This window comes from Lemur catta, chromosome 21 (genome assembly GCF_020740605.2).
Source record: "Lemur catta isolate mLemCat1 chromosome 21, mLemCat1.pri, whole genome shotgun sequence".
Taxonomy (NCBI): domain Eukaryota; kingdom Metazoa; phylum Chordata; class Mammalia; order Primates; family Lemuridae; genus Lemur; species Lemur catta.
Window position 1 is genome coordinate 17126432 of NC_059148.1, and position 22196 is coordinate 17148627.

At 42.9% G+C, this 22196-nt stretch overlaps 1 protein-coding gene across 14 annotated transcripts in view; it reads left to right on the forward strand.

The window, feature by feature from the left end:
* DEPDC5 (DEP domain containing 5, GATOR1 subcomplex subunit) overlaps positions 1–22196 on the forward strand; it is a 107968-nt gene that overhangs the window by 49147 nt on the left and 36625 nt on the right. For 7 of the 14 annotated variants that reach the window (XM_045534552.1, XM_045534554.1, XM_045534557.1 and 4 more), the window contains 9 exons: positions 2336–2401; positions 4928–5111; positions 5377–5537; positions 9104–9221; positions 9940–10107; positions 11146–11365; positions 12698–12831; positions 18476–18584; positions 21426–21491. In XM_045534552.1, the coding sequence (XP_045390508.1) occupies positions 2336–2401; positions 4928–5111; positions 5377–5537; positions 9104–9221; positions 9940–10107; positions 11146–11365; positions 12698–12831; positions 18476–18584; positions 21426–21491 (1226 nt within the window). The remainder of the gene's footprint in view (positions 1–2335; positions 2402–4927; positions 5112–5376; positions 5538–9103; positions 9222–9939; positions 10108–11145; positions 11366–12697; positions 12832–18475; positions 18585–21425; positions 21492–22196) is intronic. The other 7 variants (XM_045534556.1, XM_045534560.1, XM_045534562.1 and 4 more) reach the window with 3 other exon arrangements.

The following is a 22196-nucleotide window of genomic DNA, read 5'->3' on the forward strand; positions in this document are numbered from 1 at the left end:
CAACAGCTAAAAATTGGTGCCCCAGATGGATAGGCAAGAAATAGAGCATCTGTAAAGTTGAGCAGAAAGAATCTAAATGCAGTTTCCACCTACTTACTGTGAGATCTTCAGTAAGTTGCTTAACTTTTTTGACCCTCAGTTTCTTGATCTATGGGAAAGGATTCTTCCTACCTCACATCTACCTCCTGGTGTGAGTTTGAATGAAATGAAATACTTTATTTGTCTGACTTAATAAATTATATCTTCTATTTTGATGACTAACAATTTAAAAAAAAATCTGCTCCAGGCAGTTCCAAAAAAGTTCTGAAATTCCTTTGGCCAAGGGACATCATCTTTTTAAACTTAAAAATATTACTTATTTTAAAATTTATTTCCAATAAAATTCACTCTTTTTAGTGTACAGTTCTATGAGTTTTGACAAATGCATAGAACCACATACCTACCAAAGAACGCATCAAGATAGGGAACATTTCCATCACCCCCCATAATTCTCTTGTGCTGTCCTTTTGTACTCAACCCCACCCCTGTCTCCTGGAAACCACTGCTCTGTTCTCTGCCCCTCTAGTTTTGCCTTTCCCAGCATGTCACGTACATGGTGCCATACCGTGTGTTGCCTTTTGAGTCTTTCACTCAGCATGTTGCATTTGAGATTCATCCAAGTTATTGCATGCACCTGTAGTTCATTACTTTCTAGTACTGAGTAGTATTCCATTGTATGGACGTGCTACAGTTTGTTTATCCTGTCACGAGATGAAAGACAAAACCTATTTCCAGGTTTTGGTGACTATGAATAAAGTTTCTATCAACATTTATATAATTTTGTATGAACTTAAATTTTCACTTATGTGCATTTCTAGGAGTGTGATGGCTGGGTCAAATGGTAAATCTTGGTGAAAACTGTTTTCCAAAGTGGTGTACTAGTTTGCATTCCTACCAGCAATGTGTAAGGGTTTCAGTTGCTCCACAACCTTGTCAACACTTGATATCATCAGTCATTGCAGTCATTCAGATAGGCATGTAGAGGTACCTCACTGTGTTTTGAATTTCCTATTTCCCTAATGACTAATGATGTTGAGCATCTTTTTATGTGCTTATCTGCCTTTGGGATATGATGTCAGGTGAAGTGTCTTTGAATCCTTTGTCCATTTTCTCATTGGCTTGTTTTTTTTTTTTTTTGCATGAGTTTTGAGTCCTCTGTATTCTGGGTACACGTCCTTTGCCAGATGTGTGATTTGCAAGTGCTTTCTCCCAGGTTTTGTAGCTTGTTTTTTCAAAGATTTCACAAGGAATTTATAAATATTTGCTCTTGTTATAAAAGATTCAAATGATACAAAAGTCTTAATATTTACAGTAAAAAGTACAAATTCTTTCTTGCCTCCTACCCTCTCCTCCAGCTTTCTTCTTGGAGAGCTGCTGACAGTTTGGTGAGATCTTTCCAATTCTTTTTACAGTATCATAATTTTCTAGTAAATATATGTTTTGAAGGGAGGCTTATATACCCATAGGTCTGTTACTTTACAGTCAATAAGTTGCATTTCAGAGGATCTTTCTGTTTTTCCTTTCAGCCTAGTTATAGGTAAAAATCATTTTTCTATTAAAGTAGTGAGTTTTGATGTTCTGTGACAGAGTCCAGAAAGCCATGATTTGGGGAAGAAAATTCCAGAAGATAAAGATGGCTGATGAGTGTACTTAATTTAAGTAGGTTATTTTATATTGGTAAAGATTGCTCTAATTAATTGAAATGACTTTACCATGTCTCCATTTTCTTAAAATAAGTGATGAGTTACTTGTGGGGGTGGGGGTGGAAATTTCTTTTGGCAAAGAAAGGTATTGATAACCTTAGATTAAAGTTCTGGCTCACTTCCAAATTTTATCCTATTTTTTATTTTTTGAGACAGAGTCTTGCTCTGTTGCCCAGGCTAGAGTGCAATGGCATTATCACAGCTCACTGCAGCCTCAAACTCCTAGGCTCAAGTGATCCTCCTGCCTCAGTCTCCTGAGTAGCTGGGACTACAGGCACATGCCACCATGTCTGGCTAATTTTTAAAAAAAAATTTTTGTAGAGATAGGGTCTCATTATTGCCCAGGCTGATCTCCAACTCCTGGCCTCAAGCAGTCCTCCCGCCTTGGCCTCCCAAAGTGCTCACTTCCAAATTTTAGATTGATCATTTTTCTTTGATTGATTCTTCTGTGCTGTTGGAAATACTCAGCACAGAATTTGCATTTGGCTCACATTTTTATTTTTAGCTACAATTTTGGCCTTTTTCATCCATAACAGGTTGACTCTTCTGCAGAATAAGCCTTATTAAGAAAAGCTATTTTTGTCTTTCCATAGGTATGAATCCTAGGACCCAGAATAAGGATTCTCTAGAAGACAATGTTTCTACCTCTCCAGAACCAAGTAAGGGGGGGGCAGCTGACAGGGGCAGTGGGGGTGAAGGGGAGAGAGTGTGGGGTGATCAAAGCCTGAGGAAGCCCTGTGGGAAGAGAATGGTCTGGAAGTGCACACATCTGTGGGGTACGGGAAGGTGTTGTGGGGAAAGAGGACTCTTTCGACTCTCTGTTAGGAAATGAGAGGGGTGAGGCTGAATGAAATGTGATTCAGGGACACATGAGAAGGATAACAAATTTCCCGCAATGTTCTTGTGCCAGTACACAGCTGGCCTTAGTCTTTAAATGCCTTATCATGTCTCTGGGGGAAAAAGTTGGAAAGAAGTAATAGGCCATTACTGGAACCATTTACAGACCTATAATTGAAAATATTTGGCTGGTTTGCATTCATTTTGATCATCCTTGTCTATTTAAGTAGCTGTGCAATAGCAATAAATATCTTACAGTAACAAAATAGCACAAAAAAATCCTACCACCTGGTAAACTTTATTTTACATAGCTGTGATCAGTGGATATATGTCACTGGGTCTTTTTGTCCCCACTTATGATTAACTTAATAATCCTTTCACTATTTCTTCAGATCTCTCCTATTAGTCATTTGTAATGGCGATATCAAGCACATTACTATATCCTGGTTTGAATAGTCATTTCTTACTGATGACCATTGGATGGTTTCCTATTTTTTAGCGATAGCATATAATGCAGGTGTAATGCATGGCACAGTGGGTGTATGTTTTTCTTTTTTCTTTAGGTTCATGTCCTTGGATTATATTCCCCAAGGTATGACTGGCAGATTGATTATTTTCCAGAAAGCTGCCAACAGTGAACAGATGATCCTATTTCTCTATAGCCCCAGCACTAGATTTTGTTACCTGTGTTCATCGTTGTTATTTTAGTGGTTCTGAGGTGGAACTTCCTGAAAGGCCTACTTTTCAGGACCAAAAGATACGAAAGTTAGAAAAGAGGCTGTATTTTTTCCCCAAGGACAGAACATCATTAAACTTAGAATCAGGAACCTTTCTTCTCATCATGGGATTTTGGGCTAAGCATTTAAATCCTTTTTTCTTGGTGTGGGCCCAGCAGAAAACATTTCTACATGGTTTTTATAATCCTGAGAGTCAGTAAAGTGGAGAGGGCCAGAGTGATCTAAGAGGGCATGAAGATTTAGCTGTCTTGTTTCTGGCTTCCCCACTGGGGCTTTGGTCAGGTATCTACTTTCTGTTCCTAGTTCTAACCAGGAGATAGGAACAAGCTCACCTCCTTGTCTGCCATATAGGGAAACTGAGGTGATTAATTAGACTATCCTGGGCCGTGTTTTGAATTCCTGAAATATTAGTGAGTTAACAAGACCTGCGTAGACCATGGAGTTAGGCCCACTGCAGGTTAAATCATCTTCGCCAAGTCAATAGTGCTATGTGGGGCATCTTCCTGCTGTGACTTAGCACCCAAGTTTTCTTCACTGACGTGAGGGTGATGTGAGGGCTGATGAGGCAACAGGGGCTACGCCACATTGTAAGCCATCTAGCACTGTACAGACATAAGGTGTGTGAGTATCCTGCTCAGGGCTCAAGGGCAAAGGCATAGAGTTTTTCTGCTTCATGTTACACCCTCTTAGAGTTTTAAAAACTAATCTTCACTTAAAGAGGTAACTACCGTAATACTTAAACCTAATAATTCTCAACTGGGGAGGATTTTTCTCCCCAGGGGACATATGTCAACGTCTGCAGATATTTCTGGTTTTCACAACCAAGGGATACAGTTGAGTAGAGTCCAGTGATGCTGCTCAACATCCTACAATGCCCAGGACAGCACCCTTGACCCCCCAACAAAGATTTACCTGGCTCAGAATGTCTATAGTTGCTGAAGCTGAGAAACCCTGCTTTAACTGAGGAGCAGGCAATTCCAGACAGACCCTTGTGGTCAGGCTGACTCTGCTGATTGCAGCTTTCATTTCTGGATTATTAAACTCTGTCTTTTAAAGTCCTGGCCTCATAACATTCCCAGACATCCTCACTTGATTTTTCCTCCTACCCTTTTGGATCTGTTACTTATTTTTGTGATTCTGGAAGTATTCCTTATTTCTGCTACTATATGCTGTTTGCTCCCAAATCGGGCTGAGCTCTCCTCCTTTCCCCACCCAGCCACTCTGCAGTCCTTGGGAGAGGCTCGGGCTTGAGCCTTTCATCTGCTGTTGGAATGTTGATTTGCTTCGATGTGTAACTCTGCCTGCCCTGCAGTAACCTCACCCGCATTGCGGCTGTAGCTCACGGTCAGCAGAAAATGAAAAGTATCAGCTGTGAATCCCATTTGCATGATGGGATTGGATAAGCATGTGCACTGCATTGTCTAACAAACTCTGTTTCTCTCTTTCTCTTTCTCCCCTACCCCTTTTCCTCTTCTCCCTCCCTATCCTGACAATTTTATCATCTTTTACCATGAACTTTCCCCATCCTTCCTTCCCTTTCCTCCCCCCGCCCCACATCCCAAACCTGCCATGGTGACCACACATACCTTTTTCCACTGTTACACGAGGCAGTTCTGACACTGTCTGCTCCCCCTGTAGTGCCAGGCTTCTGTTGCACAGTTGGAGTGGACTGGAAGTCTCTCACTACTCCGGCGTGCCTCCCCCTCACCACCGACTACTTCCCTGACCGCCAGGGCCTGCAGAACGACTACACAGAGGGCTGTTATGATCTCCTCCCAGAAGCAGATATGGACAGGTCAGTGTCAGAGAAAAAGACACTCAGCTTGATTTGTGAGGTTTGTGGGTATATTGCAACATATGCATCAGAACACTGAATTTTCAACAACCTGTGTCCTCCTTTTATATTTGGGAAGTGTTATGATGCAAGAACTGTTAATTTCTTTAGAGTTCTGTTGACATCAGGGTTATCAGGGATAAAGCCAAGCAGAGGATGAGACTGTGTGCTCTTAAGCATCACTGCCCCAGGCCAAGCGTCCATGGGATCAACCGTGTTTTTCCAGGAGGGATGAGGAGGGTGTACAGATGACGGCCCAACAGGTGTTTGAAGAGTTCATTTGCCAGCGTCTCATGCAGGGCTACCAAATCATCGTGCAGCCCAAGGCGCAGAAACCCAACCCTGCTGTTCCGCCTCCGCTGAGCAGTAGCCCACTCTATAGCCGAGGTGAGTTTTTCTCCTTGGACTCACATTTTTTCTTTTCTACTAAATTTGTGGGAACAAGTCTTCAAAATGGTAGGGAGTAGATAACTTCAGGAGCAATTGCTTTCAATGCAAAATTTTTCCTTCCACATTTTATTTTACATGAGGAATAAAGTCTCCATTAGGTGCGGATTTATCTTGAACACTCTCTTTAATTTACAACTCTCCTTTTAAGGAAGAGGATATGACCAAGTTTGGGAATGGTGCAGCCTGGCTTGAACAACACCTAGGAAACAGCAGGCACCTGAGCCAATACTGAGCTGTCAAAGTATACAGTGAATATTCTAACCCCAGAAGGCTATATTTCATTGTTAGTAGCACAGTCCCTGGTATAGGGCAGGCTCTCAGATGTTACCTAATCCTGAAGTTTACACTTGCTCTTTTTTTTTTTTCATATTCTGGGTTCACCTTTCTCTTTTTTATCACAGAAGCTTAGTGACTTGAAGCAAGAATGGGTCATCCGTGAGTGGCAGAAGCTAATAAGTGACAAAATTGGTGACGCTAATTAAATTAGAGCCAGGCTGTGGAGCACGCTTCTAAAATAAGTCTAACAGAAAGAATTAAGTGTGGGTGCCTGGAATTAGCAGGAGTCACTTCCTGGAACAGTCAGTGAGCTGTCTTAGTCTTCTGCTTCCTCATTACTGCTAATGAGACCCCCTGCACTCCCTTAATCACCTAGTTCTAAACCCCAGATCATCTTTGGCTCCACAAAGCTTCTCTGGCCAGAGGATCAGACAAGTGTGGACCTGTTAGAGGGAGTTTAGTGGTCATCCAGGCCAGGCCCCGTTGTTCACAGATGGAGCTTTGGATTCCCTCTGGATTTTCTTTGAAAGCAACTTGTGACTTCTATTGCATGTTGCCTTCTGTTCATATTCCGGACCCTACTGAATATTATCCTTTTCAAGTGCCAGGGCTATTTCCAGTTCATCTTTTTATCCTCCACAGTGGAAACCACAGTGCATGGCACTCAACAATATGGGTCAGGTCAATAAATATATGAATCATTCATTCACTCATTCGTTCAACAATGTCTTTGCAGCTTCTACTCTGGGAAGGGATTTATAGCTCAGTGGGGAAAAAATAGCATTAGTCAAACTATGAAATATAATTACATGTTGTGATACAGACTGTGAGGGAAAAGTCAAGGGGCTGTGAGGATATTTAATAAGTGGCCTGATCTGGTCTGGAGGGTTAGGAATGGCTTCCTGGAGGAGGTGATTTTTGAGCTTAGGCTTGAAATACTTGCAGAGGTTATTAGGAGAAGTAGGTTGGGAGTGGAGAGTGGGAATAGAAAGGAAGAGTGTACAAGGCTGAGGGATTGGTTTGTGCAAAGGCCCTGTGGTAGGAGACATTGTGATACTTTATAGGGACCAAAAAGAAGGCTAGTGTGATGGAGCACAAGGAGTGAGCCAGAGATGCACCAGAGATATCAGGAGACCTCACAAGACTATGTGAAGGATTTTGTTCTTTATCCCAAGAACAGTGGCATGAGTTCTCATTTAGTGTAACTGGACCCATCCAGGCTGCCCACTTGCTCTTCTCTGGAATGGCTGGTCGATGTCCCTATAATAATTTCTCTAGTGTCCAGTTCTGTTCCTTGCTGATTCATGAGCCTCATGTCATGGCTAGCTGGCCAGAGGCTACTTGCCTGACTGTTATTTTTCTCCTTTGATAAGTTTATATCTCTATTATTTCTATAGTAACAGTAATGGTACCGTTGTTGTTTAATTACTGGCAAAGTTGCCATCATAACTGAGCCTGTGCTGCTCGCTCATCGCAGATTTATGGAATACTGAATGTGAGCCAGGTCTTGTTCCGGCAGGGAATAGAACAGCATTGGCCCTGCCCTCGGAGTTTACAGTCCACGGGGTGAGACACATGTTAAACTAGTAAACCACAGTATATATTTGATCATAGATTGTGAAGAATACTGTGCAGGATAAAAACAGGAATAACTGGGGTGTACCAAACTTAGAATGGGGTATCAGGGTACCATGCTAGATGTTTGTGAATGTCATGCCATGACGGTATCTTCCTGACAGCCAGCAGGGTATTTGTTGTGTAAATTAAGGAATGTTTGGGTGGGGACATGCTCTCTTTCTAATTGCAGAAAGCAAGACTCAGAGAGTTTTGGTGTCCAAGATCACACAGCTGGCAAATGAAAGAGCTGGGGTTTAACCTGGGGTCCCATGAGTCAAAGCCTCACCTCTTTCTTATATGCACCTGGCTTGCTGCTCCCTTGGCATCATCTGGGAAATTTCCACATTCACAGTAAAGGTTCTTTTAGCCTCTGTCGTCCTCTCTCCTCCTGACCACTCCCGTGCTGCCTGCCACTGTGTGACTGACTGTCTCTCAGCTGAATGAAAGGGCTGCGTGCGTTTCATTTCTAGAACAAGGAAATTTTGGTTTGGCACAATTTTTACTCTCTTGAATACTTGTTATTGTCTTGATTCCTCATTATTTTCCTCTTTCCTGTGTTCAATTCAACTAATATTTTTTGAATACCTAAAGCTGGGTGCAGTGGCTCATGCCTATCATCCCAGCAACTCAGGAGGCTGAGGTGGGAGGATCACTTGAGGCCAGGAGTTCAAGACCAGCCTGGGCAACATAGTGAGATCCTATTTCTAAAAAAAATTTTAAAATTAGCTGGGTATGGTGGTGCATGCCTGTAGTCCCAGCTACTCTGGAGGCTGAGGCAGGAGGATCGCTTGAGCCCTGGAGTTTGAGGCTGCAGTGAGTTATGATGGTGCCACTGCACTCCAGCCTAGGTGGAGCAGAGCAAGGCCCTGTCTCAAAAAAAAAAAAAAAAAAAATCAAAAACTGAACAACAGTTCTCTGGCCTCCTGGAACTTTTAGTTTTTAAGGATATTAGAGACACACAGAAGGAGCTCCATACGAGGTAGAATTCAGACTGCTGGTGGGATCTGACAGCTTTCTGGAAAAAGTGGCATTTGATGGTGACCTTAAGTGATCCATAGGATTTCGATGGTGAGAAGGCAGAAGAAGCAACCCAAGCAAATGTTTAGAGGGAGGAAATTGCAGCAAATAAATCATGGTCTTTTAAGATTGAAACTTGATTAAGCAGTGTGGGAGTAGAGGCCAGAAAGTTGGGTTGGCGCCACCCTGGGGTGAGGACCTCACAGGCCAGGGTGGGCAGCTTGTGCTTGGGTGGAGTGGAATTCCATTTCAGTTCCACAGTCATCTCCTAGCCTATTAACATTTACTCCAGAACATTCCTCTGCAGAGGATGAAGCATCAGGTTGTTCAGCTTTGAGGGTGTTGTCTAGGTGCTGTCAGGACCCTCAGGTTCTGATTTGCTGCTGGTTGATTTAGTAACAGAAAAATAAACCAATCTCAGGACTTTTTTTTTTCTTAATCAAGAGCAGCTTTCTTTCATGAAACTGCCCCTCAAAAGAAAAGTGTTGTGTCTTCTGTTTCTCCTTTCCTGAATCTTTATGAATGAGGAGCAATCGCCTGTTGTAGGAACGAGCCTCAACCAGATGGAGGAAGTTATTATTTTTCTCTGTTAGGCCTTGTGTCCCGAAACCGCCCCGAGGAGGAGGACCAGTACTGGCTGAGTATGGGCAGAACTTTCCACAAAGTGACACTGAAGGATAAGATGATCACAGTGACACGGTACCTTCCCAAGTGAGTCTTTGGATATTTAAGGTCTTTGGCTATTGTCCTTGATTATGTCCGAGTGCTAAATTATGTGTATAGTACATAATTCAAACTGAGGAAGTTGAGTGATTGGTTTTTCTCTTGGAGTTGTTGTTTTGTTTCCTAGGGTTATTTTAGGGTTTTAGCTTACCTACTTCCAAAGGGATTCAATTCATCTTACAATGTTTAGCATGATTCATAACAAGCCAGTTAAAAATTAAGAATGTGAGGAGATAATGCAATATATCAATGTAACAATTGCACCTGTACCCCATGAATATACACAAATAAAAACAAAAAGGGGGGAGGGGAGAGGATGGGTGTATACCTACATAATGAGTGTGATGCGCACTGTCTAGGGGATGGACATGCTTGAAGCTCTGACTCGGGGGTGGGGGAGCAAGGGCAATATACATAACCTAAACTTCTGTACACCCATAATATACTGAAATTAAAAAAAATATATAAAGAAAAATAAAAAAATAAAAAGAAATCAATTTTAAAGGAAAAAAGAATGTGAGGAGAGAAGAATGAAAAAGTTTAAGAAGATCTGAGAAATTTCCCTTACAGTTTCCTGGGATGAGTTGGTTACTGTAGTTGAGGGTTGGATACTAAGAATGGTGTAAGTGTGTAGAAGCAGAAAAGGTAGAGGAGAATTGGGGAGAATTCTCTTTTTGAACTTCTGGGCCTGTCCTTTACTTTCCAGGTACCCTTATGAATCTGCCCAGATCAACTACACCTACAGCCTCTGCCCTTCCCACTCAGACTCGGAGTTCGTCTCCTGCTGGGTGGAATTCTCCCACGAACGGCTGGAGGAGTACAAGTGGAATTACTTAGATCAGTATATCTGTTCTGCAGGCTCCGAGGACTTCAGGTCAGAGGGTGGGCTTTGGCTTTCCATCCTTGTAGCCTTGAGCATATGTGTATTTTAACACTTGCTGTCCTTTTTTCCTGATGCCAAAATGATATCTGTTTTAGGAAAAAAAAAGGAAAAACAAAGGTACATCTGCATTGGGTTAAAAACTCAGTCATGAGGTGGACAGTGGTGATGGTTGCACAATAGTGTGAATGTACTTAATGCCACTGAATTGTCCATTTAAAATAAGTTAAAGTAAATTTTGTTATGTATATTTCACCACAATTGAGGAAAACAAAACTCAGTGATGATTTGCTCCTTGATGCAAGTGTCAGTGAAGATCATGTTCTTAATGGTTTCCTCACTAGTTGGCTGGTAGCTTTGTGATGTCTCATTTTCAATGTTTGATTTTTTTGTGTGTGATTTGTGATTGTGGAGATACAAAAACCACAACTTCCATTGGGCCTGGATGCACAGAAGCATTCTGACATCTCTGGGATTAAAGCAAAAGTGATCTTCATGGTCTTTCTTTAGAACATATATTTTCAGCAAAGCCATGAGCTGCAGTGTCAGATGAACACATACTCCTGGGGAGGTGGACCCTCACGCACCCACTCCAGAGAGTTCACTGGGAGCACTTCCATAATCTCCTTTTTCTTTTTCTTTTTTCTTTTTTTTTTTTTTTTGAGACAGAGTCTTGCTCGGTTGTCCAGGCTAGAGTGCCATGGCATCAGCCTAGCTCACAGCAACCTCAAACTCCTGGGCTCAAGCAATCCTCCTGCCTCAGCCTCCTGAGTAGCTGGGACTACAGGCATGTGCCACCATGCGTGGCTAATTTTTTTTCTATATATATTTTTAGTTGTCCAGGTAATTTCTTTCTATTTTTAGTAAAGACAAGATCTCACTCTTGCTCAGGCTGGTCTTGAACTCCTGAGTTCAAGCAGTCCTCCCACCTCGGCCTCCCAGAGTGCTAGGATTACAGGTGTGAGCCACCACACCTGACCCATAATCTCCTTTTTCTCACCACCATTCTGTGTTTTTCTTGGCCCTCTGTAGCTTAATTGAGTCTCTGAAGTTCTGGAGGACCCGCTTCCTGCTGCTGCCAGCCTGTGTCACCGCCACCAAGCGGATCACAGAGGGGGAGGTGCACTGCGACATCTATGGGGACAGACCCCGTGCAGATGAGGACGAGTGGCAACTCCTGGATGGCTTTATCCGCTTTGTGGAGGGCTTGAACCGGATCCGCAGACGACATCGGTCAGATCGCATGATGCGGGTGAGGGCTCCTTGGACTCTCTGGAACCCAGGCATGGTCTGGGATGTAGGATCTGCCTCCTCCTATCTCAGAGTCTTTTCTTCAGCCAGCTTATTTATTCCATAACTGCTCAACGTTTATCTTAAATCCAAAACAGTGTGTTCTCCTCCATTGCAGGATGAAGGAGGGAGGGATTGGTGCCGACAGCAACTGGGCAGTGTTCCTTGGCCTTGAGCCACCCCTCTCTGCCTGAGGGCACTCTCCAAGTGGGACCCAGTGTCAAATACAGCTGCTTGTGCGATTCAGTGCTGAATTGCTGAGTAGAAACTCTCAGGAGGCCAACAGCAGTGATCCTTCCTTACTCTTCTGTCACTTTCAGAGTTTCTAGCATGCTCGTGCCTCATTTCAATCACACAATGCTCAGTGGGGAGACTAAGGCTCATGGGGGTTATGGAATATGTCTGAGGCCATCCAGACGTGAGGAGCAGATCTGGGATTCAGTATGGTTTTGTTTTGTTTTAATTAACACATATAATTAACCTGTGTGTGTGTGTGTGTGTGTGTGTGTTTATACAGGCCTATGAATATTAACAGTTGTACAGATTCGTGTAACCACCACAATTGGGATACAGAATAGTTCCATCACTTTTAAAAAAATTTCTTCATGCTACTCTTTTGGTCACATTTTGCTCCATCTCTAACCCCTGGCAACCACTGGTCTGTTTTGTTTTTTCCAAATGCCACAGAAAATGGAATCATACAACATGGAAGTTTTTGAGGTTGCCTCCTGTCACTTAGCCTAATACTTTGGGGTTCATGTCAGTTGTTGTGCCTATCACTAGTTCATTCTTTTTTAATCGCCGGGTGGTGTTTCATCATCAGCTGTGTCCTTATTTTTGTGTTTTTAACCTCAAATTCAGGATTCTTCTTCCCACACCAGCTGCCTTTTGTACACAGTATCACTTATGATTAGGAACATTTCCGGGAGAGCTTGTATAGTGGAAAGAACTTTGGTTTTGAAGTGAGGTCACTGGAGTTTGCATTCTAGTTCCAGTGGGATTTGGGGTAAATTGCTTAACCTCTCTGAGCCTCTGTTTCTTTTTTTGTAAAATAGGGATAACGTCATAGAGCTGTGGTGAGGGTAAAATGAGATGATGCACAAAGAGGCAGGTTTTTTTTTGTCCTCCAGGTAGTGAGTGAAAAACAGTTTCCTGTCATTTACTGAACACCAAGAACACATGTTCCTCAACTCTGTTCGTTGGATTCCCAGAGCCTGAGGTGCTGGGGTGTGAGTGGCTTCCACTGAGAGAGCCCACATGGGGTGATGACCTTGTCTCCTCTTCTCTGCTTTAGAAAGGGGCCGCCATGAAAGGCTTGCAGATGACCGGCCCTATTCCCACACACTCTCTCGAGTCAGCCGGCCCTCCAGTTGGGAAGAAGGGAACCTCAGCTCTGTCTGCCCTGTTGGAGATGGAGGCCAGTCAGAAGTAAGTACTTGGTGGGAGGGTGACTCGTCTCTACCTCATAGGCCAGAAGGGTTTTCCGTGTCCCACTCTTTTGTTCAGGGTGAAATAGGATTTCCTTCTATAAGGAACCTGTAATTAAGAAAAAGACATTTACATGAAAAGAAAACTAGGCTAATACCTGGTAAGTGTCAAATAACATGCAATAGGCCAGAAATTATAAATTCATGGTCTGGGGCTTAATTTGAACTATGGTCACATTTGGTTGGTTCACAAAGTGTTGTTAACATGTTTGAGCCAGATTTTTAAATTTGAAGATTTCATATAAAAACCTAGATTTTATGTGAATTTTTATATGAAAAAATATATAACATATGTATGCTGTGATGCATAATTATATGAAACAGTGAGTATATTATAGATAACATACAGTAGTCCCCCTTATCTGCAGTTTCACTTTCCACAGTTTCAGTTACCCGCAGTCAGCAATGGTCCAAAAATAGGTGAAAACAGTACAATTAGATACTTAGAGAGACCACATTCACATAACATTTATTACAGAATATGGTTATAATTGTTCTATTTTATTAATTTTTTATTGTGTCTAATTTATAAATTAAACTTTATTATGGATATGTATATATAGGAAAAAAATAGTATACGTAGGCCTTGGTACTCTCTGTGGTTCTAGGCATCCACTGGGGGTCTTGGAACATATCCCTATAGATAAAGGGGGACTACTGTAATGCAAAATTATATTATAGATAGTATATAAAATCCAGCTTTGCTTGAAGTAGCAAAGGCTCTGTTAACACTGGGTCCCCGTTTGTACCCAGCCATGGTGGGCTGGCACTTAAGAAGGAGTGTATGCCCCTAGTTCACCCTTTGGTCTTAGACTTGTCTTGCTCCTTAGTCATGCTACCTGGCTGGCTGCTCTAGGCCTTTGAGTGTGTGGCCCCTTTGCTACATTTGACAGGACACTAGTGGGACCACACTTGCCTGGGAGAGTGTCACTGGAGGTTGGATTTAAGTTGGCCTGGTAGGAAGTGAAGCCTTTATACAGGGGAGAGGTGGGACTTGGGGAAAAAAGAAAATATTGCCGTGCACAGGTAGGACCTGCTTTGGGGGCATCCTCCTCTGCCTCTCTTGTCCTCCCAGCTAGGTCAAGCTCCCCTCTGTGCATGCCAGCATCCTGGGCCTATGTCCATCAAAAGACTTACCAGTATTCTACTGAGGACTGTGGTCATCAGTTTATTTCCACCTGACTTAACTGCGTGCTCCGAAGGCAAAGGCTGTGTGTCGTGCCTGGCATATAGTACATGCATGATGGATATTTACTGAATGATGGAGGACAGGATGCTGAGGGTCTCCCTGTACAGATGTGGGGGGAGTGTGCTCAGGGAGACTAGACCTTGTCTGCGTGGTGTGAGGGTGTGCATCATGCCTACAGGAGCCTGCACACATTCGGGTTTCAGGAACTAACATTGAGGGGGTGAGCGAGTGAGCAGGGGGTATGGTGGGAGATGCAGTTGGAAAGACAGTGTGGGAAGCTGGATGCCAGGCGGTCCTTACACATTCTCTTTTTCAAAGAATCCTTAGCAAATTTCTTTTCTTTTGTTGGAAAATTTCAAACACATAAGAAAACGTATACAGACTAGTATTAATATAATAAATCCCTTTTTACTCGTCACCCAGCTTCAGTGATTATCAACTCATGGCCGATCTTGTTTCATTTCTAGCCACTTGTGTTCACCTTTCCTTTTATTTTTTTTAAAATCAAATTCCAGGTATCATTTCCCCTCATCTGTACTATTTCAGAATGTATCTCTGAAAGATAAGTACTCTTTAAAAAAAAAAAAACATGATATTATAATTTACGTTAAGAATTACAATAGTTCCTTAATATCGTGAAATATCTAATCAGTGTCTTTGGCAGAAGTGGTTTTTTCAGGGGCGAGCCCCCTGTGTGGGAAGGCTTGGTGGGTGGGTGCCAGGAGGCAGAGTCCCACTGGGAGGCTCCCACTGGTCCAGGCAAGGGGCATCCAAGGCTGGGTGGAGGCTGATGATGAAATGGAAAGGAAGGAATGAAGAACCAACAGGGTGCTTGGGGCGGGGGGCAAATGAGAAAAGGAAAGCTGGGGTAATTTGGGCTCATTGCTGGGGGCACTGGGTCTTCTTTTGAAAATATCTTTATCAGACCAAGGAAAGACCCCAGAACTCCGTGTGACAGGTTCTCCCTGTAACTAATCATAGACCTTTCCCACTGGAAAAAGAGAACAAGGAACATATGTTGCTGGGAGGAGTGTGAAGCTGGGGGTGAAGGGATCTTATTTTAATTTATCCGTGAGTCATTGTTTAGTATGCACCAAGGAGCCTCTTTCTGCTCAGACTGGGAAGAAGGAAGATATCTTGGGGTAGTAGTCCCCCCAGTGTGAAGGGTGAGACTCTCATCTAACCCCACGGTAGGAGTCAGGACAAAGAGATTCGAGGCTCGTTCCTTGCCTCAGATGACTGCTCCTGGGAGAAGTGCTGTATTTTCTAAAGGCTGGAGGTACAGAGAGCCAGACCTCTATGTAATGTTTGCTCACAGAGCATTTTTTATTTGTGTGTTTTTCTTTTTCCTTTTGCAGCATCAGGCAGATTCAATTTTACTTATTTTGAAAACAATGTTGCAGCAATATGAAAGAGTTTTTAATATAGTCCTGCCATCTTACCATAACTGTGTTTATTTCTTCCAGTTCCCTTCCAACCTTTATCTGTAGGCATATATTGCACATTTAGTCAGGCTCCTATGGAAGACAGAAACCTCTCGAGTCTCAGCTTTGTGCTGATTAACAGCAGTGGGACCAGTCTGGGCAGCTGGTGCTGGCCAGTGCGCATCTCTGCTCCTGTTAGATGAAGATGATCCAGTGACAGCTGAGTAGGGCAGAGAGAGAGAGACGCCCACCCCCCCCCACCCCCGTGCAGATGGATGTTCATGTCCTATCCAAGGTGGCTCTGGTGTGTGCTCATGGCTCAGAGCTCCATGATGGAAGCATGCCAACAGTATGACACAGCACACCATCCGTCTGCAGAGGCACGTGAATGGCATTTGCGTATTTTTACTCTTCTTGCCTCTGGGTAGGCTGTGTCTTTCTTCTGCCCACCCTTCAAGGCCTGCTTAGTGCGTATATGTCACTACTTCTGTGGAGGCCTGGCTGGTGGCCCCCTCCTGGCAGAATGCAGTGTGCCCTCATGTATGTTCTCTCACATATACACGTATGCATTATAACTGGTCATTTTGTGGCAGTCCCCTCTTCCCAGGCCATTAGACAAAGAGCCCCTAACGGCAAGGACAGGGTCTTCCTCATCTCTGAATCCCTGATTCCTAGTCCACCAGTCAGCACATAGAAGGCAGCTCAGTAGATTGTCATGTGCATCGGACGACTCATCTGAGAGGGTACTGGGGGGTAACTGAGGCTTCTTGGCACCGCAGCCTTCAGGAAGTGCAAGAGAATGTCACAGTGTGCATTTGTGGATGAGGCTCCGAGGAAAACATGCTGTGGTATGATAGAAAGAGAGAGTGGGTGTGGTGTCAGCGGACAAGGGAAAGAATCAAGCATCTATTCTGCTTTTCCTCTATGAATTACACCTCAGACTAACCAAGTAATTGGTGTGGGGGAAGTTTCTCTTTTTAAAATATCCCCACTAATAAATGCAGAAGGAATGATAGAATATCAGTCAGTACGTGTAATCTCTGATGAATGAATGAATCCAGCAAATATCATCAGTGGCAGCTAACATCACCAGAAAGAAGCATCCAGACATTCTGGGCCTCTAGAGAGAAGTACACACCACCGCACAGGAAGGATTCTGGCCCAGAATTGAACCAAAATCTGCTCAGACCTCTTGATATAACTTCTGGTTCTCAGGAATTGCAGGGCACAGAGGAACATGTTAAACCATAAAGGGATGTAATCAGCACATCCAGACTGTGTAAATTTACAGGACAAATGAGCTACTTTCTTTAACAAATAAATTTTAAGGATAAGGAGAGAGGAAGAGGAGCTTATCCCTCAAAAAGAGACTTGAGAAACATAACATATAGCAGTGTAGGGACCTTCCTTGAGTCTTACTTTCAACAAACAAACTGTAAAAAAATTGTTTTGCGACAATTGGGGAAATATTTGATATTAGAAAAATTTTTTAAATTTTTATAAGTTATTTTCTTTTAGAGATACCGACGTGTTTGTGGATGAAATATATTGTGTGTGTTCTGCTTCAAAATAATTGGCATGGGCAGGTGGGGGTATACATGAAACAAGATTGGCTCTAAATATGTAATTTTGGTGGCTGGGTATGTAGGGTTCATTATATTATCCTCTTTACTTTTGTATATGTTTGAATTTTTTCATAATAAAAAATTTTCAAGGGGGAGAGTGCAACAGGTTACTATGGAAACAGATTTTTAATCCCCAGTATGTGATTACTTCAAGATTGGTAACAAAAATGTCAGGATTTAAGATGAGACAAGTGTTGCAGGCTGGGTTCTCGGGGAAGTCAACTGAGGTGGGGTTTAGCAAGTAGGATGTTTATTTAGGAGAGTCCTTGGGCTCAACACCGGTGGGAGGGAGGGGACAAACAGGAGTGGACACAAGGAGAAGCTGAGCTGCATCCCAGACCCAGTGACGATGGCGGGCTACCCCATAGAATCTCTGGAGCCAGAACAGCCTTTAGAGAGGAGCCGGGTTGGGCCAGTGAGGCCAGGCCTTTAGACTCGCGCACGCACACACACACACACACCCCCCCACACACCACACCACACCACCACCCATTCGTTGCCTGTGGCAGCCCAGGGAAGGGCGTGAGCTCAGACGAGGCTGCTCTGTAGCTGGGACTCTCCCTAAAGGGACTGACAGCTGAACCTCCCGGACAACACTCCCAACTACTGAGGCAGCAGGGCGCTACGGTGGGGGGATCTGGGGGGCACCTCACACTGACCACCACAAGAAGTGCATATAATACTAATAAAGCATTCAAGACTTGCCAAATAAGAATACAATGGTAAAACAATGTGATTTAAGCTAAAATAGTTCACAGTTAATTTTAGTACAGGAAAAAAATGAGGAAAATAAACGTGAAAGTATGCATTGATGTACCTCAGAACTGAGACGGGATGAGATATAGGAAAACCATATTTGTCTCATGTTGTGAGATAATGTCTGTTTGTGTTTTTGGTAGCATGTATATTTGAAAGATTAATGTGTAAACCCTTTCAAAATATACAGAGAGTTGACACATTTCCCCCGGTTTAGTTTATGCCACACATTAATGTAGTCCTGATTTTCAGAATGTGCTTCTTCTGGTATATTTAATACAAATTGAGGAAAAGTCTTCGTGGATAGAGTCCTTTAAACCGTGTCAGTTGCCTTTTAAAAATAATAGGTAAGCACCAGGTGCTGCCAGCAAGCTTTTTAAATTGGGCTGTTTTCTGATTTACTGTGGAGGACCAGTGATTGTTCAGCACAATAAATGCAATTAAAGGCATTATACAGGGCCTGAAGGAGAAACAAAGCAGAAGTGTTTGTTTCAAAGATGAAAACAACAACGCTGTCTTCATCTCGGCTAAGATGGATCCTTCACCAGAGAGCTCTGTGCAAGCTCCGGTCCTGTATTTTCCTTCTTTCAGGTGCCTAGGAGAACAGCAGGCAGCTGTACATGGTGGGAAGAGCTCCACCCAGCCAGCCGAGAGCAGCAGTGTTGCCATGACTCCCACCCACGTGGACAGCCCACGAAAGGTAAAGGAGGCCACCCCAGCGGGGAGCTGATGCATGATCTCAGAGACCCAGCGTGGAGGGTAAAATGGGTTAGCCCTTCGAATCCAGGATTGAACGTGCTGGTGCTTTGGATGAATTCTACCTCAAACCCTTTGAAGGTTCTATACTGTTACTATTTTCATCTAGGAACTTTCTTGCTCACAATAGTAAGGAAGCTAACTTCTAGCTAAATGCAGATAAAAAAATAGTCAAGCTAAACTATATTGGTCAATGCCCAAGATCTGGCTTGAGCTTTGAAAATGGCTGTCTTGTTTTCTTTCAACCTCATCTTTAGCTTTCCCAGAGGGGAGTAGAAAGTTACCAAAGCAGCTTCCACGATAGCTCACTCTTCTTTGATAATGAAATTCCCATTAGTTCTCTTAGACTTCTGAGAAATACAGTCCAATGAGAGCATCCTGGGAGGAAAAATACAAAAAACCTGAAACTTTAGACCTCCATCAGGAATTGAAGTATAGAAGAGGGGCCAAAAACACCACAGGTCAAGCTTTTTATATCTTTTAAGACCGATAGACTTGGTTCTGTTAGCTCCTTCTTTTATCTGTTCTCTACCCCTGGGAGATGAAAGAAATTCAATAGATATATGCTGTTTTTTAAAATTGTGGTCAAATTGTATATCCATCCCCTGTATTTACTTAGTTTACTTTCATATTATGATAATTTCCTGTCATTAGTATTTTTCAAAAGCATTATTTTAAAAAATAGCTATGTCATATTTATATGTTATAATATATATAATATTTCATCATATGAATATACCTTCATTTATACCTTCATTTTGTTAAAAATGTAGATGGTTTCTGATGTTTAAAATAATTTTTGGTAGTCTGTAAATTTTTATAATTATTCTACAGTGTATCACAATTATAAATAATGTTGCAGTGAACATCCTTATAATCATTATTTGGCCACATCTCTGATATTTCGTTAGCATAAATTACTAGAATTAGACTACTAGGGTGGAGGAATTAAAATCTGAGATAAAGCATCAACTGTGGTTACAGGTAGTTTGTAGACTTTCTAGACCAGAGGTCGGCAAACATAAATACATATTTTAGGCTTTGTGGGCCAAGAGGCAAAAGAAGGCTATTGTGTAAGTACATTATTTCCATAACCATTTAAAACTGTAAAAAACATTCTCAGCTCACAGACTATTAAAAAATTATGTGACTGGCCAGAGTTGTCCTGCAAACTGTAGTTTGCCAACCCCTGCTCTAGGGAGTGGCTTTAGGTCCCAAGGATAGTCTGTGCGTAAAGAATGATCTGTTGGTCTAGAGACCTTCACATGTCCCTAAATCTTAGTATTATCAGTTTCTCTGCTTCTGTAAGGGACACAAATGGAACAATGAGATAACTAAGTACCCTGTGTGCTGTCCTCCAGCTGCTACCTCTACTCATTGCTGTCTTTGAGGATTAGAAACAATGCCAAGGCCACAATACTGAAAAGTAGAGAAATTATAGAGTCATGATGTAAACATTAAGGTTAAAATGCGCCAAAGACCAAATATTAGAAGGCTGTTTAAAACACTCTCCTGATCTTCCAACTGAACACTAAAATCTACATGTCTGAGCCATCAGTAGTGTTGGATGTAGCCTCTTAAGTAGTTGACGGAAAACAAAGATGCTATGAGATGGCCAAAGTGAAGAACCCTACTGATTTTCTCAGAAATGCCCAACAGAGTCCCAGGCGGCATCTCCTGTTAGCATGCATGGCAGTTACCTGCATCTGCACCTCCACAGCCACAAGTTTCCAAGGTTTGTTAGTTGAGTTTACAGTCACTTATGAGAGGTGGCGGCAGTATTGATAAAATGGACACCAAAATATTTCAGTTATTTTACTTTTCAAATTGAGGAAAGCTGTAGGAAAGCAGGGACCTTGTGATTTATCAAGTGCCAATTTTGAATTTCTGTGATAATCAAGCCTAAGACGTAAAAAGATTCTGAAGGGACAGAGGGTACTACTTAAGAAAGATAGAAGGAGTGGTCTTTGGAAAAGTCTTCCGTGTCATTCTTGTTTCCAATACATGGCCACCTCAGCCCTACAAGGGTAGGCTGGGGAGGGGAAGACAGCTGTGGAAGCCCCTCACAATGAGTCCTTGTGTATCTGACATCATATGTGTCTTAGCTTCTTCACGATTTTGTTACACAACTAGTGGAGGAGAAGGTATGGCTGCTTCTGTATCCCCTGTTTGCTCAGAAAATTAAGCAAGAACTTATCCTGCATTGAATCCTCTTCTCCCACCTGGGTGCCATATTTAGTAACAGGCAGAAAAAACCCATGCCTCAGTGTCTCTCTTTAAGAGGGCTGCTAGTCACCCAGCCAGGTGGGAGGCCAGGATGTTGCCACTGAAGCCTTTCCCTGCCAGCCCCACCAAGCTGCCCTGTGGCCTTTCCCTCTTCCTTGGCATAGGTCTGAAGGAACTTCAGAGCTATGTGGGAGGGCGAGAGCATCCAAGTCACACTCTGATGAGACGTGAGGGAGCTTGGACACACCTTCTAACCTGGGTGATTTCTCCCACGCAAGTGGGATGTTCTGCCCAGGAAGGTGTGAGTTTCTGCTAATGCTTTGCATATTTGGATATTGTCTTTCTGGGTAGATCTCTATCTTTCTTCTTTTTTCTTTTTTTCTTTTCCCTAATCCCCTCATGTCTTTGTTTCTCTCCTTCCATCCTTGTTTTTATGTTTGTTTTTTTATTTTTCATACTCCTCTCCTTCCCCTGATGGTTAACTGCTGGTACACATTCCGTTTCTTCGCTTCCTTGCACCTGCTGCTGCTGCTGCTGCTTCCTCCTCCTCTGACTTCAGGACGGGGCCTTCTTTATGGAGTTTGTCCGCAGCCCACGCACGGCATCATCCACCTTCTACCCTCAGGTTAGTCGAACTCCAGGGCTCCGCATGCCTGTCCCACCAGCAGAAGCCAGGAGCTGGCCTTCTGTTTGGCTCTGGACAGATGGAATTGGGCTGAAACTAAGTTTGAGGGGTAGCTGAAATTGAATCTGGTCTCAGAAGTATACATTCCCTTCCATGGTGTTTGTGGCAGTGAAGGGAGATGGAAGAGTTTAATGTAAGAGAGACAACAATTGCACCAGTGTTGACTCAAGTGTTTCTCACCACTGCCTGTGTGTCTCACATAGTTGCTACTGATTCTCTGCCACATTACAGCACCTTGCCTTTTAGGCTGTATGAGCAACATGAAATATGCTTACTCGAGGATAGAACACTTATTTTTTTTCCTACCAGTGCAACCAGATAAATTTCTAACAGTATGGCAGGAAGTGGTGAAAAACAGAGCAAACGTTTATTATTAGGCATGTGTTATATCATAGGCTAATGGTGTAGCTCTCCTACCCTCTGGGCTTCCCTTAGCTTATTTGTCAAATAAAGGGTTTGGACCAGATCTCTAAGGGCCTTCCAAGCCTTAAAATTCTTTGCTTACTGTATGCCAAGCACATGTATTATTTCATCCTCACAGCAGAACCTACAAGTTGGCTGGACATGGTGGCTCACACCTGTAATCCTAGCACTCTGGGAGGCCAAGGCAAGAGGATCCCTTGAGCTCAGGAGTTCGAGACCAGC